At 47.2% G+C, this 16,752-nt stretch overlaps 1 protein-coding gene across 1 annotated transcript in view; it reads left to right on the top strand.

Moving 5' to 3' along the window:
• The first annotated feature begins 844 nt into the window (after nt 1-844).
• LOC120390535 (IgGFc-binding protein-like) overlaps nt 845-16,752 on the top strand; it is a 40,975-nt gene continuing 25,067 nt past the window's right edge. The window contains exons 1-5 of the mRNA XM_039513264.1: nt 845-1,029; nt 9,478-9,548; nt 11,994-13,217; nt 13,517-13,857; nt 14,650-15,223. Coding sequence (XP_039369198.1) covers nt 845-1,029; nt 9,478-9,548; nt 11,994-13,217; nt 13,517-13,857; nt 14,650-15,223 — 2,395 coding nt within the window. The remainder of the gene's footprint in view (nt 1,030-9,477; nt 9,549-11,993; nt 13,218-13,516; nt 13,858-14,649; nt 15,224-16,752) is intronic.

Genomic DNA, 16,752 nt, shown 5'->3' with positions numbered 1-16,752 from the left:
CTTTTAACCAGTTCTCAATCCATGAAAGGATCTTCCCTCTTATCCCATGACAACTTAATTTACATAAGAGCCTTTGGTGAGGGACCTTGCCAAAGGCTTTCTGGAAATCCAAGTACATTATGTCCACTGGATCCCCCTTGTCCACATGTTTGTTGACCCCTTCAAAGAACTCTAATAGATTAGTAAGACACAATTTCCCTTAACAGAAACCATGTTGACTTTTGCCCAACAATTTATGTTCTTCTATGTGTCTGACAATTTTATTCTTTACTATTGTTTCAACTAATTTGCCCAGTACCGACGTTAGACTTACCAGTCTGTAATTGCCAGGATCACCTCTAGAGCCCTTTTTAAATATTGGCGTTACATTAGCTATCTTCCAGTCATTGGGTACAGAAGCCGATTTAAAGGACAGTGTAACAGGGTGCTGGCCAAAAGGCACTGACTCAGCCCCTGTTAGCACAGAGCCTGCTAGCTCAGCTCCCAGGAAGGGGAAGATATTGGAGCTGATGGGCTGTGGCTGATTAAACCTCTGAAGGGAGACACCTGTGAGGTTGATGGGGGAAGGCCTATAAAGCTAGCAGGAAGGAAGTAGGAGAGGCGGAACAGGAAAGTGAGGAGTGAGGGCCTGAACTCCCAGCTAGCTGGAAGAACAAGCTGTTCCCCAAGGGGCTACCTGACTGATACTGAACTGTATATAGCTGTATATAGGCGGTGGTGGGAAAAGACAGGGAAATAAAAGGGCACTGGTATTTGAAAAAGTGGTCTCCAGCTAATTAGTACCACGAGCAACGAAGCGCACGTCTACACGTGGGGGCTTGTCCGGGATCAGAAGCCAACGAGCATGGTTGGTGGCCTGGCGATGAAGGAGACCCTGAAATGGCTCGTAGAGCAGCAGAAACAGACCCAGCAAGCCCTGCAGACTTTCCAGCAGGCACACCAAGCAGAAAGACAGGCCGCTTTGGTCTGGCAGGCCAAGCAACAGAAAAGCCTGCAGGACTTCATCCGGGAGCAAAGCAATGTCCACGGGTAGCTCCTGCAACGGCTGGTGAGTCCTGGGACAGGGGAGGGTGTCCGGCCGCTGGGCTGGGGACTTTGTAAAATGAGCCCGGCGGATGATCTGGATGCCTTCCTGGGAACTTTCAAGAGGGTAGCCGTGGGGGCCGGATGGGACAGGGCAACCTGGGCCCTCCAACTAGCTCCTTATTTGACTGGTGAGGCGCAAGTGGCCTATATGGCTTTGGGGGAGGAAGCTGCCCAGAACTATGAGGCCATGAGAGCAGCCATTTTGGACCGGGTAGGCTTATTGGCAGAAAGGTACCAGCAGAAGCTCCAGTTGGCCCTATGGATGTCTGCTGTGCAACCACGGGCATTCACCCAGAGGTTAAGGGACTGGGCCACACGCTGGTTGAGGCCTGACACGCGTACCCTGGAGGAGATAATGGGCTCCCGGATACTGGAGCAGTTTTTGCAAAGCCTCCCGGAGACGGTGCACACCTGGGTGAGAAGACACCAGCCAGGCACCATCGAAGAGGCAGTATAACCGAGGAGTATATAGAGGTTGAGGGACCCCGTGGGGGAGATCGGCAACGGAAAGACAGAGAACTGGGGCGGAAGCTCGGAGATTCTTTCCCTGGGAGAGGCAAAGAGAAGAAAGGGGAGCCCCGAGGCGCACCCGAGAGGCCCGCCCGCCTAACGTGCTGGCGTTGTGGGAAGCTGGGGCACATTAAGCAAGACTGCCCGGACATGGAATGTGGCTGGGTGGATTTTTGTGCTTGGACAGAACGGGTGGGACGGAAGTGGGGGTTGGAGGTGTCCACTGTGCCCGTGAAGGTGGGGCGGAGACCCCAAACAGTGTGGTCGACACCACCTCCAACTGCACGCTGGTGCGAAAGGCACTGGTCAAACCACATTGGCTCATTCCGGGGGCAAGGCTGGCCCTCAGATGCATACATGGGGACAGGAAGACCTGCCCGGTTGCCAAGGTACCCCTAGAAGCAAAGGGCTGCTTCAGATGGAAGTGGGTAGGGATCCTGGAGAAACTACCATGTCCAGTAGTGTTAGGCCGGGACTGGGCCCCACTACAGGGCACGAAACAATGAGGTACCGTGAGAAGGGGGGTGGATCCGCGGAGAATGAGAACCCCAGGGCAGGAGGATGAGCCTAGTCCTGGGAACCGAGAAAAAACTCCTAGACTGCAAAGCCCAGAGCGGTGAGACCCACAGGAAGCATATATGGGGGAGCTAGTCAGTCTGGACCCCCCGGAGAAGGAAGGGGCGCGAGGGAACGCCCCCTGATCCCGCTCTCTGCAGAGGAAGCCCCAGATGTACTGGGATGAATGGGGGAAACTGAGGCACAGAAGGTCCCGCCCTGAGGTGGGAGGACCACCAAGCCCCTGTCAGTGGGGCAGGAAGGCCCCGAGCTGCAAGGAGAGCTGGGGGAAACTGAGTAGCGGGAGGTCCCGCTAGAAGCCGAAATAACCCCCGAACTCCAGCCAGACACACAGTGGGAGCTGGGGATAGGGGGCCTGCCGCACTGCGATTGGTGTGACGACCTGCGAGCAGAGGCAGAGATGGGGGGGCTTACCTCTCCCTGATATGTGCTCCTTCTGTGGGAGCGGGATGAAGAGACCGTCCGAGGTAATGGCTGGGGAGAGCCCCACCCAGAGTACCCTCCCTTGGGGGAGCGGCGGAAGAGCCAAGGGGCCAAGAGGCCGAAGGTGGCCCGGGGTTGCCGTTCTTAAGGAGTGTGTGTGTGTAACAGGGTGCTGGCCAAAAGGCACTGACTCAGCCCCTGTTAGCGCAGAGCCTGCTAGCTCAGCTCCCAGGAAGGGGAAGAGATTGGAGCTGACGGGCTGTGGCTGATTAAAGCCCTGAAGGAGAGACACCTCTGAGCGTGATGAGGGAAGGCCTATAAAGCTAGCAGGAAGGAAGTAGGAGGGGAGGAAAGTGAGGAGTGCGGGCCTGTTGCTCCCAGCTAGCTGGAAGAGCAAGCTGTTCCCCAAGGGGCTACCTGACTGATACTGAACTGTATATAGCTGCATATAGGCGGTGGTGGGAAAAGACAGGGAAATAAAAGGGCACTGGTGTTTGAAAGAGTGGTCTCCAGCTAATTAGTACCGCGAGTGATGAAGCGCACGTCTACAGACAGGTTACAAACCCTAGTTAATAGTTCCACAACTTCACATTTGAGTTCTTTCAGAACTCTTGGGTGAATGCCATCTGGTCCCGGTGACTTGTCAATGTTGAGTTTATCAATTAATTCCCAAACCTCCTCTAGTGACACTTCAATCTGTGACAGTCCCTCAGATTTGTCACCTACAAAAGCCAGCTCAGGTTTGAGAATCTCCCTAACATCCTCAGCCGTGAAGACTGAAGCAAAGAATCCATTTAGTTTCCCCACAATGACTTTATCGTCTTTAAGCGCTCCTTTTGTATTTTGATCGTCAAGGGGCCCCACTGGTTGTTTAGCAGGCATCCTGCTTCTGATGTACTTAAAAAACACTGTGTTATTACCTTTGGAGTTTTTGGCTAGCCGTTCTTCAAACTCCTTTTTGGCTTTTCTTATTACATTTTTACACTTAATTTGGCAGTCTTTATGCACCTTTCTATTTACCTCACTAGGATTTGACTTCCACTTTTTAAAAGAAGTATTTTTATCTCTCACTGCTTCTTTTACATGGTTGTTAAGCCACAGTGGCTCTTTTTTACTTCTTTTACTGTGTTTCTTAATTTGGGGTATACACTGAAGTTGGGCCTCTATTATGGTGTCTTTAAAAAGTGTCCATGCAGCTTGCAGGGATTTCATTTTAGTCACTGTACCTTTTAATTTCTGTTTAACTAACCCCCTCATTTTTGCATAGTTCCCCTTTTTGAAATTAAATGCCACAGTGTTGTGCTGTTGAGATGTTTTTCCCACCACAGGGATGTTAAATGTTGTTATATTATGGTCACTTTTTCCAAGCAGTCCTGTTATAGTTACCTCTTGGACCAGCTCCTGCACTCCACTCAGGACTAAATCGAGAGTTGCCTCTCCCCTTGTGGGTTTCCGTACCAGCTGCTCCAAGAAGCAGTCATTTAAAGTATCGAGAAATTTTATCTCTGCATTTCGTCCTGAGGTGACATGTTCCCAGTCAATATGGGGATAATTGAAATCCCCCATTATTATTAAGTTCTTATTTTTGATAGCCTCTCTAATTTCCCTTAGCATTTCATTATCACTATCCTGCTCAGGTGGTTGAGATCCCTAATGTTATATTTTTATTAGAGCATGGAATTACTATCCATAGAGATTCTATGGAACATGTGGATTCACTTAAGATTTTTACTTCATTTGATTCTACATTTTCTTTCACATATAGTGCCACTCCCCCCCTGCACGACCTGTTCTGTCCTTCCAATATATTTTGTACCCTGGGATGATTGTGTCCCATTGATTGTCCTCAGTCCACCACGTTTCTGTGATGCCTATTATATCAATATTCTCCTTTATCACAAGGCACTCTAGTTCACCCATCTTATTATTTAGACTTCTAGCATTTGTGTACAAGCACTTTAAAAACTTGTCCCTGTTTATTTGTCTGCCCTTTTCTGATGTGTCCTATTCTTTATGTGAAAGTTTCTCGTTTGATCTGGCCCTTACATTATCCTCTTCCATCCTCTGCTCCTGACTATAACCTAGAGAATCTCTATCAATAGACTCTCCTCTATCATAGAATCATAGAATCATAGAATTCAAGATCAGAAGGGACCATTATGATCATCTAGTCTGACCTCCTGCAAGATGCAGGCCATATAAGCCGATCCACCCACTCCTTAAGCAAGTGACCCCTGCCCCATGCTTCGGAGGAAGGCAAAAAACCTCCAGGGCCACTGCCAATCTACCCTGGAGGAAAATTCCTTCCCGACCCCAAATATGGTGGTCAGCTGAACCCCGAGCATGCGGGCAAGACTCTCCAGCCATACCCCCTGGAAAAAGGCTAACAATATCCTATCATTGACCCATTGTACTAATTACCAGTGTGGCACTTAATTGACCTATTGACTAAGCCCGTTATCCTATCATACTATCTCCTCCATAAACTTATCTAGCTTAATCTTAAAGTCATGGAGGTCCTTCGCCCCCACTGTTTCCTTCGGAAGGCTGTTCCAGAATTGCACTCCTCTGATGGTTAGAAACCTTCATCTAATTTCAAGCCTAAATTTCCTGACTGACAATTTATATCCGTTTGTCCTCGTGTCCACATTAGCACTGAGCTGAAATAATTCCTCTCCTTCCCTGGTATTTATCCCTCTGATATATTTAAAGAGTGCAATCATATCTCCTCTTATCCTTCTTTTGGTTAAGAAAAACAAACCGAGCTCCTCAAGTCTCCTTTCATACGACAGGCTTTCCATTCCTCGGATCATTCTAGTGGCCCTTCTTTGTATCCGTTCCAGTTTGAATTCATCCTTCTTAAACATGGGAGACCAAAACTGCACACAATACTCCAAATGAGGTCTTACCAACGCCTTATATAACGGGACTAGCACCTCCTTATCCCTACTAGAAATACCTCGCCTAATGCATCCCAAGACCGCATTAGCTTTTTTAACGGCCACATCACATTGCCTACTCATAGTCATCCTACGATCAACCAGGACTCCTAGGTCCTTCTCCTCCTCCGTTACTTCCAACTGGTGCATCCCCAGCTTATAACTAAAGTTCTTGTTAGTCATCCCTAAATGCATAACCTTACACTTCTCACTATTGAATTTCATCCTGTTACTAATACTCCAGTTTACAAGGTCATCCAAATCTCCCTGGAGGATATCCCGATCCTTTTCCGAATTGGCAATACCTCCCAACTTGGTGTCATCCACAAACTTTATCAGCCCACTCCTACTCTTGGTTCCCAGGTCAGCGATAAATAGATTGAATAAAATCGGACCCAAAACCGAACCTTGAGGAACTCCACCCGACAGTTCCCCCTTCAATATGACCCTCTGCTGTCTCCCCTTTAACCAGCTCCTTATCCACCTCTGGATTTTCATTTCGATCCCCATCTTTTCCAATTTAACCAGTAATTCTTCATGCGGTACCGTATCAAACGCCTTACTGAAATCAAGATATATTAGATCCACCGCATTTCCCTTGTCTAAAAGATCTGTTACTTTCTCAAAGAAGGAGACCAGGTTGGTTTGGCACGATCTACCTTTCGTAAAAGCATGCTGTAATTTGTCCCAGTTGCCATCGGCCTCAAGGTCCGTAACCACTCTCTCCTTTAAAATTTTTTCCATGACTTTGCATACTACAGATGTTAAACTAACAGGCCTGTAGTTACCCGGGTCACTTTTTTTCCCCTTCTTGAATATAGGAACTATATTAGCTAATCTACAGTCAAACGGTACAACCCCCGAGTTTAGAGATTTATTAAAAATCATCGCTAACGGGCTTGCAATTTCACTCGCCAATTCCCTTAATATTCTAGGATGAAGATTATCCAGGCCCCCTGATTTACTTCCGTTAAGGTGTTCAAGTTTGGCTTCTACCTCAGATACCGTAATGTCTACCCCCATATCTTCATTCCCATCAGTCCCTCTATCACTATTCCTTAGCCCTTCATTAGCCTCATTAAAGACCGAGGCAAAATATTTGTTCAGATATTGTGCCATTCCAAGATTATCCCTAATCTCCACTCTGTTTAAAGTTTTAAGCAGTCCCACTTCTTCCTTCTTGGTTTTCTTCCTATTTATATGGCTAAAAAACCTTTTGCTATTGGTTTTAATCCCCTTCGCTAGGTCCATCTCCACCCGGCTCTTTGCCTTTCTCACTGCTTCCCTACACCCTCTGACCTCAATAAGGTAGGTTTCTTTGCTGATCCCTCCCATTTTCCACTCCTTGTACACTTTCTGTTTTTTCTTAATCACCCCTCTGAGACGCTTGCTCATCCAGCTCGGTCTAAAACTGCTACCTACTAGCCGTTTTCCCTTTCTCGGGATACATGCCTCTGACAACTCCTGCAACTTCAACCTGAAGTAACCCCAGGCGTCATCTGCCTTTAGATCCCTAAATATGTTAGTCCAATCCACTTCCCTAACTAGTCGCCTTAATTTAGTAAAGTTAGCCCTTTTGAAATTGTATACCTTAGTCTCAGATGCAATTTTGATTATCCTCCCATTTATTTTGAAACTAATTAGCTCATGATCACTCGAGCCAAGGTTGTCCCCTACAACTATTTCCTCAACAAGGTCCTCGTTACTCACCAAAATCAGATCTAAAATGGCATCCCCCCTCATCGGTTCAGCAACTACTTGATGAAGGAATTCATCAGCTATCACGTCTAGGAAAAGCTGAGCCCTATTATTATTACTAGCATTTGTTTCCCAATCTATATCCGGGAAGTTAAAGTCCCCCATGATCAAACAGTTCCTATTAGTATTTACCTCCTTAAAAACATTAAAGAGCTCTCTATCCATATCCAGGCTAGATCCCGGCGGTCTATAGCACACCCCAATCACTATCCCAGGGGAGGCTCTAGTAGTTTTCTTCCCCAATGTGACCATTGCCCAAACAGACTCCGTATTATCCATTGCATTGCTAGTTATTTCGTTACATTTCACCTCATTATTGATATACAATGCTACTCCCCCACCTTTACCTTTGCATCGGTCTTTCCTAAACAGCACATACCCTTCCATACCTGTACTCCAGTCATGGCTACCGTTCCACCATGTTTTGGTTATTCCTACGATATCCGGTTTCAATTCCCGGACCAGGAGCTCCAGTTCCTCCATTTTGTTACCTAAGCTTCTCGCATTGGTGAACAAACATCCTAATATTTGCTGTTTGGCTCCTCTCACCCTTTTCACCCAACTCGGTAGGGACACAGTACTACCAGTATGACCTGTTGATCTAGTATCCGTCCCCCCCCTCTTCCTTACACCTAACCGTCCCTCTAAGAGAAGTCTCTGTTCGAGCCATGTGCTCCTCTGCAGCAGTCGGCTTTCTCCCATCTCTAGTTTAAAAACTGCTCTACAATCTTTTTAATGTTAAGTGCCAGCAGTCTGGTTCCACTTTGGTTTAGGTGGATCCCATCTCTCCTGTATAGGCTCCCCCCATCCCCAAAGTTTCCCCAGTTCCTAATGAATCTAAACCCTTCCTCTCTACACCGTCTCATCCACGCATTGAGACTCTGAAGCTCTGCCTGCTTACCTAGGTTTTAAAGAATAGCAAATGAACCTTGCCCCCTTCCCACTTTCCTTCCAAACTCCCTTGTGAAACTCTCTGTTAGTAGCCCCTGCTCGCTTGCACACTGCTTTATAAAGCCCTGTCCTTCGTGAGAGCCCTGCCCACTGACTAAGGCTCAGCCAGTTAACAGAGGCTTCTAGCTTTCAAACCTTACTTTGAAGCTCACAGCTTCCAACTGCCAGCCACAGCACACGGTCCTTCAAACAACCAACCAAACAGACAGACAAACACAAGCTCAGCAAGTAACCCCCAAACACAAACACACACTACAGACAGCCACTTACCCCAAGGGGGCTTTATTTGCTCCTCCTTCACCTGGAGAACTCTCTTGCGAAACTCCATTAGCAGCCCCTGGTCACAAAGTCACCTAGAGAAAAGCACTGTGGCAGGGCAACGACTTACCGGCATGGTGCCTCCTGCTGGTTGTCCAGGGAATTAGCTCTTTTCCAGCTCTGGAGCGCCCTCTGCTGGCTGATGCCTCGCCTGCCGTTGTCTCCCATGTCCCTCCCAGACCCTGATGCCCTTTACATCAGGGTTTCTGCCCACTGCAGTACCCCCTTACTCTGGGTCTCCCCTCCCAGGGGAGCCCCCAACCCCTATCCCCACCTTGTCTCAGTGGCTATTGCCAGTCTCCATTTAGCCCCTGCTCACTTGGGCAGATGTCAGTCTGTTAATGACTCATCACCGGCAAGCGGGGTTTTCCTGGCTGGAGCTTCCCCAGGTCCCTCTGCTCTTCTCCAGCACTGCTCCACCTCAGGTACCCTTCTCAGCTCCCAGGCAGCCAGGTCCTTCTCTCTCAGACAGCTAGAGAGAGACTCTCCTAGTCTCTGGCCCTCAGTCCTCTTACAGAGCCAGCCATGGCCTGATTGGGGCATGGCCCCACCTGTGGCTGCTCCCCTCAATCAGCCTAGCTTCTCCCCCGCCACAGTCCTTTCCCAGGGCTGTTTTAAGCCCTTCAGGGGATGAGCCGGGTGATCATGCCGTTACAAGCACCCATAGGGACGCCACTCAAAGAAGAAAAGAACGTTATTCACCCCGTGCAGTAACTGAAGTTCTTTGAGATGTGTGTCCTTTTGGGTGCTTCATTACCTGCCCTCCTCCCCGCTGCTTCATAGTTCAAATGTGGATGCTGCGGTACAGAAGGAACTAGAACAGCACAGTATTATATAGACACCACTCACAGCACAAGATAGGGAGGAGCACATGTGCAGCCCAACGGGCACTGCTACTGAACATCTCTGATCCCAGGTGCAGGAGGTGCTACCACAGTGGAGCACCCATAGAGACTCACATCTGGAAGAATCTCAGTTACTGCACAGGTAAGTAAGTTTCGCATCTGTGGTATCCCCTATACCCACCCCCTACAACTTGAGTCTGATCAACTCAGCATAGTTTTGCCAAATAAAGGAACCTGAGTAATGAAATCCAGAATCAAACCCAGTGCTTTGTATCCCAGAGAACTGGATGAAGTGTTCTCCCAGAACTGGACAAGGTGTTCTGGATAAGCCAAGTAGAAAAGGTCTTGGAGGGAATCCCAACAATGAGATTTTTTAAAAACGAAGATAATAGAGTGTGCTTTGGAATGTCTTTTCATTTTCGAACCTCTCACCCTCCGTGTGTGTGAGAGAGACACTGACAATGCTGCTGGTTCTCACAGATGTACAATGACATACGGGGTTTTGACCCTGCTGCAGAACCTCTTGCTAAAGACCCCAACTGAAAGCAAAGTGCTCAGATCTGTATAAAGTGCCGCCAGACTGTACTGAGCTCACAGATTCTCCCTGACCCCTCAAAATGCCCATTACCAAACGCTTTACCGCTCCACTAGCCCCACCTCTGCCACCCCACATCCCGTTTCGACAATTTCACAACAAAAAAATCTTTCTTTCATTTCAAAGTGACTTTTTGTTTTGACCTGTACATTTACTTATTCTAAAACTATGTGAAAAAAAGATCAAAATTGGAACGAAATGTTTTGAAATTATCAATTCAAAATGTTTCAGTTGATTCAAACTGAGAAAACATTCAGAGTTTAGGTTTGCAAAAATTTTCAGCATTCCCCATTTCATTCCCATTTGGAATGGGAAAAAATGTAGAAATATTGAAAATTCTCAGTGGGAAAATCATTTCCTATCCAGTCCTCCTCATCAAAGTGCTTTACAAAGCAGGTCATTATCATGATTCCCATTTTACAGTTGTGGAAATTAAGGCACAGAAAGGGGAAGTGCTTTGCCTACAGTCACCCAGCAAGCCAAGGTCAGACCTGTGAACAGAAACCATGTCTTATGAATCCCAGTGCCCCGTTTTAGCCAGAATACTACACTGCCCCTAAGCACCAGGCAAAGCTGCACAGGTGTGTTCAGACGGTTAAATAGTCAAGCTGGCTTAAGGTTTTTTAAATTAAAAGGATTCTTATTAAAAATGGCCTTTTAAAAATAACTTTGCAAACTGATGGGTTTCCCCACCTTGAAATTTTTTGTTTATTTAAAAATGTAAATAGAAAAATGTGGCCTGTTGGTTTTTCTATTTTTTTTTCTGTTTTGATTTTTTTTCATCTTCCTTTTTAGCCTTCTTGTGCTCAGTCATGTCTATGTTTGGTCTTCTTCTTCCTCTTCTTATCTATGGTAATTCATTGCTTTTTTATTTGGTTTTCTTCTTTGATTGAAATTCTTAATACTTTTTGGTCTTCTTTCTCAATCTTCTTCACGTTTGGATTTTTTCATGCTCATTCTTCTTCCGTCTTCTTTATTCTCAATCTTTTTCTTCAAGTTTGGATTTCTTCACGTTTCTTCTTCATACTGTTCCATCTTCTTCATGTTCAATCGTCTTCTGGTGTGTTCTTTTCTTCAATATTATTTAAGTCTGGATTTCTTCATGCTCATTCTTCTTCTGTCTTCATGCTCAGTTTTCTTCACTTTGGGATTTCTTTGTGCTCATGTAACCCACACACCTCCTGGGTGTGGTGTTCTGTCCCATCTAGTGGCACCGAGACCCCTTAGAGAGAGATATACGAGTGCTCTACAGCCTTAGCTAAAACAGCCAGTTGGCTTTTAGTTCATGCTTTAGAGGCTCATGCACTAACCTCTAGAGGTCCCCAGTCTGACCCCCACCCACCAACATCTGTCAGCATTACACTCACTTTTCATCTTGTTCTAGCTTCTTCTTGCTCAATCTTTTCTCTCATTAATGCTCAGTCATTCTTCTCCATCAGCTTTGAGTTTCTTCATGTTTGGTTCTCATCTTCTTGGTTTTCTGGTCTTCCTCACATTTGGTCTTCCTTGTTTTGTTGGCACTTCTTTGTAGTCTTCTTCTTTGTGTTCATATTCAGTGGTTCTTGTTTTTCAAATTCAGGCATCTCTGCAATGGTTGATGTGCTTTCTTCATGTTTTTCACATTTAACCTTCTTATTTTTCTTCTACTTTAATTAGGTCCTTGTATTTGCTCTTTTTCATGATCAGTCTTCTTTTGCATGTTCTTCCTTTTCCAGGAGGAGAGTGAGAGTCTAATGGTTAAAGCAGAAACGTCTGGGAATCAGGACTTCTCATTTCTATTTTTAAATCTGAAAGGAAAGTGGGATTTAGGGTTGAACTAAGAGGGCCTAGGAGTCAAGACTCCAGCGTTCTATTCCCACCGTGGGAGGGTCACTAGTATCTCTTGTTTAGTGCAGTGAATCTGGAAGTTGGGACACTTGGGTTCTTTTCCCAGCTGTGATTTGGTGTGGAGTTTCTGATCCTCTTTCTTAACCCACAATCTGTTACTTTCAGGTCTTTGCAGAGCAAGTTTCCGTGGGAAAGAATTTATTACGGTCTTCATGCAAAACTATGTCCAAAGTGTCAGAGCAGATTTCAAGCTGTTCATCACTGGTTACCATGCCTCCACTACGGTTACTGTGACGGTGAACAAGGGTACGTTCCGGAGAGTGACGCCTGTTGGAGAAGGACAGACGGTGACCGTGAAGATCCTAGACTCGGTAGAGATGTTTGAGAGCAAAATATTTGATAGCACCATCCTGATTCAGGCTGACAAAGACATCTCTGTCCTGTCTGTTAACTCAAAGGCCAATTCCATTGCTACCACTGTAGTGTACCCCACTGAGAAGTTGGGTACTGTATATTACGTTGTAACTCCCCCTGGCAAAAATACAGACCAGTACAAAGAGTTTGCTGTTGTAGCAGGGCAGGCTCCCACTACAGTTGATATTTACTTGAAAGGGGCTGTAATGTTCAAACAGGAGAACTATGCTGCTGGGAGAAAACTCACTGTTACCCTTGCTCCCTACCAAGCCTTGCAACTGCAAAGCTCTGCGGATTTATCTGGCACCAAAATTGAGTCTCGGGAACATGTGGCCGTCTTGACTGGGCACAGCTGTGCTGCCCAAAACACTTTTTGTGATTACGCTGTCGAGCAGCTCCTGCCCGTCTCCAGCTGGGGCAGCACATACATCGTCCCTCCTCTGTCTTTCCAGGACAAGTATGACATTGTGTACATCATTGCCTCCCAAAACACACACATTGACTATCAGTCAGGGCCCACACGAGCTTCCCGCAACATATTGGCTGGGCAGGTTGTTCAATTTGAAGTCCGAGTCTCTCACCCATTTTACATCTCTGCTAGCGCCGGCATCCAGGTTCTTCTCTTCTTCACTGGTGCTAAAAATGGGATATCCACATATGACCCGTTCCTTATCAACATCCCACCCGTCACGAATTACTGCTACTCCTACCACATTGATGGTGTGAAGGATTTTGAGAGCCATGTGTTGATCGTAGTCAAGAGCTCAGAGTCCAGCAGGATCACCTCTGATCAGCGAGCCATAGGAAATGTCCAGTGGAGGCAGATCCCCGGCACGGAGTATTCTTGGGGAGAGTACAGCTTCGGCATAGGGATTAGTGCCCATTCCATAGAGCACCCGAGCTCTCCCTTTGGTCTGCTGAGCTTTGGAGGGAATGATTACGGTGGATATGGCTCATCTGGCCTTTGTGCACACAGTAAGTCAATTTTTGTGTTTCTATAATTCCCAGGCAGTAAGTAATTTGTGTGTGTGTTTAATGTCCAGGCAACCCCCCACCCCCCGCGCAAAAAAAAAACTGCACAGGATGAGAAATTACAACAAATATACACAAAGAGGCTGTACACAGCTTGAGATCCAGTTTTGCCTCCTTTGTTACATCCTCATCCTGCACAGAGATACCTAGTGGCTGAGAAATGCAACGCAAACAAACAAATCACCCTGGCAGTACATGGCATAAGTGAGTTCTTGTATAACTGGCCGGTTGAATCTTTCTAGGTAACCCGGCCCTGTCCTGCAGCACTGTTCAATGCAGGAAGAAAGAGACGTGTCAGATTGTAGATGGCCGCCCGGAGTGTGTGGCTGAGTCAGAATCCACCTGCTGGGCTCAGGGAGACCCACATTATCACACCTTCGATGGGCGGAATTTCGACTTCATGGGCACCTGCACCTACACCATCGCCAAGACCTGTGGCTCAGACTCAACTCTCCCGTCATTCAGTGTCAAGGCCAAGAACGACAACAGGGGCAACACGCGTGTATCCTATGTTGGTTATGTGACGGTTGAAGTCTATAATGTCACTGTCTCAGTGGTCAGATCTGAGACTGGGTTTGTGAGGGTAAGAGCGCAATGTGAATAAATACTGATACTTTGTTTTCTGCTTATGTTTTAAGGGTAGATTTGGTGATGCTAACATAAAATCGCATTTGCTAGAGGCAGCTGCTGGAAAGTTTTACTACAGAGATTCACACTTCTACTTCAGAATTGAACAACAACTCACTGCTATTCCAGCCTCCCTTCCCCTTCATCTCTACTTCCCCTTCCCCGCTTCCCCTTCATCTGTGCCAATGCCCCTCAGTCCTGACCCTCAGCCCGCTGCTAATCCAGCTCTGGGCTCTCCTCACACAAAGCGGTGCCAGTGCCTCTCAATCTCAGCTCACAGACACCCAGCAACTCCAGCCCTGGGCTCCCCATATACACACACATCTGCTGGTGACCATCAATCCAGCCCCACAGTCTCCCCACCCCCACCCCACTATCCCAGCGCTAGGCTACCCCCACAGCTGCACATACATACAGCTCTATTATCCCAGCCCTGGGATCCCCTCCCTCTCACAATTCTGCTCATGTAACTCTGTACCTCTGTCTTCAGCAGAGCATGACAAGCTACATGGTGGCTTTATATAGAAAAATCTGTGTGACTTGGGTATGTAACCACATTGCAATTAATGGGAGTTGCGTGGCTAAATCCCCTAGCTAAGCTTGCAAATCTCAACCTATTATTATTTATTATTTGTACTGCAGTGGCACATAGCAGCCTCAGTGCAGGGCCAGAAAGTACTTCACTGTGCCAGATTCCTTTGGGTAATGCACCCAAAACAATGTCTGTTTCTTGTGGTTCCCTTCCCAGGTGAACGCCCAGCGCTCCCGCCTTCCCATCTCCCTGCTCGAGGGGAAGCTGAAGGTGTATCAGAGTGGAGGTTCTGTGGTCATTGAGACTGACTTCTCCCTGAGGGTCTCCTATGACTGGAACAGCTACCTGGTGGTGAAGATCTCCAGCAGCTTCTCGGAGAGCATGTGCGGCCTGTGTGGCAACTACAATGGGAAACCTGGGGATGACTTTGCCACCCCCACAGGGGCGCTGGCTGCCAGCCCTGTGGAGTTCGGGAAGAGCTGGAAGGTGGAGGATGGGGACAGGTTCTGCTGGGACGACTGCCACGGGAAGTGCAAGAGCTGCTCCCCAGAGCTGGTTGGCAGGTACAAAGCTGAGCCCTTCTGCGGCTGGATCACCAAAGAAGCAAGTGGCCTCTTCAGCCAGTGCCACTCCGTGATTGATCCCAAAATCTACCTGGACAACTGCGTCTATGACTTGTGCATGAACGACGGCCTCAAGGAGATGCTGTGCCGGGCGCTGACGAGCTACGCTGATGCCTGCCGGAGAGAGGGGGTGGCCATCTCCGACTGGAGGACACCCACAGGGTGCTGTGAGTATACCCAGGGTGACAAAGAGATGCTGGCTCATGACCTTAAGGCAGGAGGTTTTAGTAGCAGAGTTTGAAGCCAATGGCAAAATGGGAACAGGTCCCCCAAGAGGTCTTAAGTGATTTGTAAAACTGAGTGTAAATATCATAGAGACTCTGAGATATCATGGATATGGTAGGACTGCAAAGATAGATGTTTAAGTGGCTTTGGAAAATCACAATGAGAATTGATCTCTCTGTATCAAACCCCAGTTGACTTCTTTTGAATCTCTGTCTTCTTTTAATACTTGTGCTGTTTGTTAGGCACCTATAAAGTAATGATAATGAGACAGTTCCTTCCCTGGTGGAAATCGGCATGATTCCTTTGATTTCAGCAGAGGTTCTGGCCTCACCCTTGGCTGTTGGGGGAATTTGAAAAATGGCCAGTGCAAATAATGTAAAGAAGTGGGGGGACTGAATAAGAAGGAAACGGTCAAAGGTGTGCCTGTGCAGAGCTTGGCTAACTGATGACTCAGGCCAGGTCTATGCCTGAGACATTTGCCAGTATAATAATGGCAGTTAGGACTGTGATTCTTTGTGACATTTTTATACTGGCAAAAAACCCTAGTGTAGAAGCAATTATACTGGCAAACATAGGACTGGATCATTGCGTTCAGTCCCTCCTGTTGCAGCCATCCCATCATACAATCCCATTCATAATTTTATCAAGCTCCAACTTCAAATTAGGTAGGTCCTTTACCCAACTGCTCCTATTGAAAATCTGTTCCAGAACTTCACTCTGTTCTGATGTTAAGAAACCTTCTAATTTCAAGTGTAAACTGACTCATGGCCAGTTTAGCCTCCTTTGTTCTTATGTCAGTGTTGTCCTTTCGTTAAAATACCTTTTCTCCCTCGATGTATTTATGGAGAGCAATCACATCATAGGCACCGACTTTCTGAGTTCTCTGGTGGTTCTTGACCCTCCATCTCTACCCCAGGCCCTGCCCCCACTCCACCCCTTCCCCCAAACCTCCACCCTGCCCTGCCTCTTTCTGCCCTGTTTCTCCCCCTTCTCCACAGCACCTCCTGCATGCTGCTGAAGAGCTGATCACCGGCGGGTGGGAGGCACTGAGTGGAGGGGGAGGAGCTGATCGGACCCACTGTTTTTTTCCTCTGGATGCTCCAGCCTCGGAGCACCCATGGAGTCAGCGCCTAATCCTCTCCTTTGCTATGTTAAATTAGCGAAGCTCTTTTAGTCTACTCTCTTAAAATAGGCCCTCCATTCCCCATAGCATCTTACTAGCCCTTCTCTGCATCTACCCCAGTCTGATTAGATCTTTTTTCAACATGGGTGACCACAGCTGGACACAGGACCCAGCAAAGACCTTTTTTGCCATTATAGCTTAATTCATTTGGGGAAATGGTATGAGCTATATCAGCATAAAAACTCTTTTGCTGGTATAAGCAGTATCCCGACTAGGGGAGTTTGCTGGTATAGGTATACTAGCATACCCTTTCTCGTGTAGACTAGGTATAAGCAGTGGATGAGACAA

This window comes from Mauremys reevesii, linkage group 24, assembly GCF_016161935.1.
Source record: "Mauremys reevesii isolate NIE-2019 linkage group 24, ASM1616193v1, whole genome shotgun sequence".
Lineage (NCBI taxonomy): Eukaryota > Metazoa > Chordata > Testudines > Geoemydidae > Mauremys > Mauremys reevesii.
This window is presented reverse-complemented; position numbering and strand designations above follow the sequence as displayed.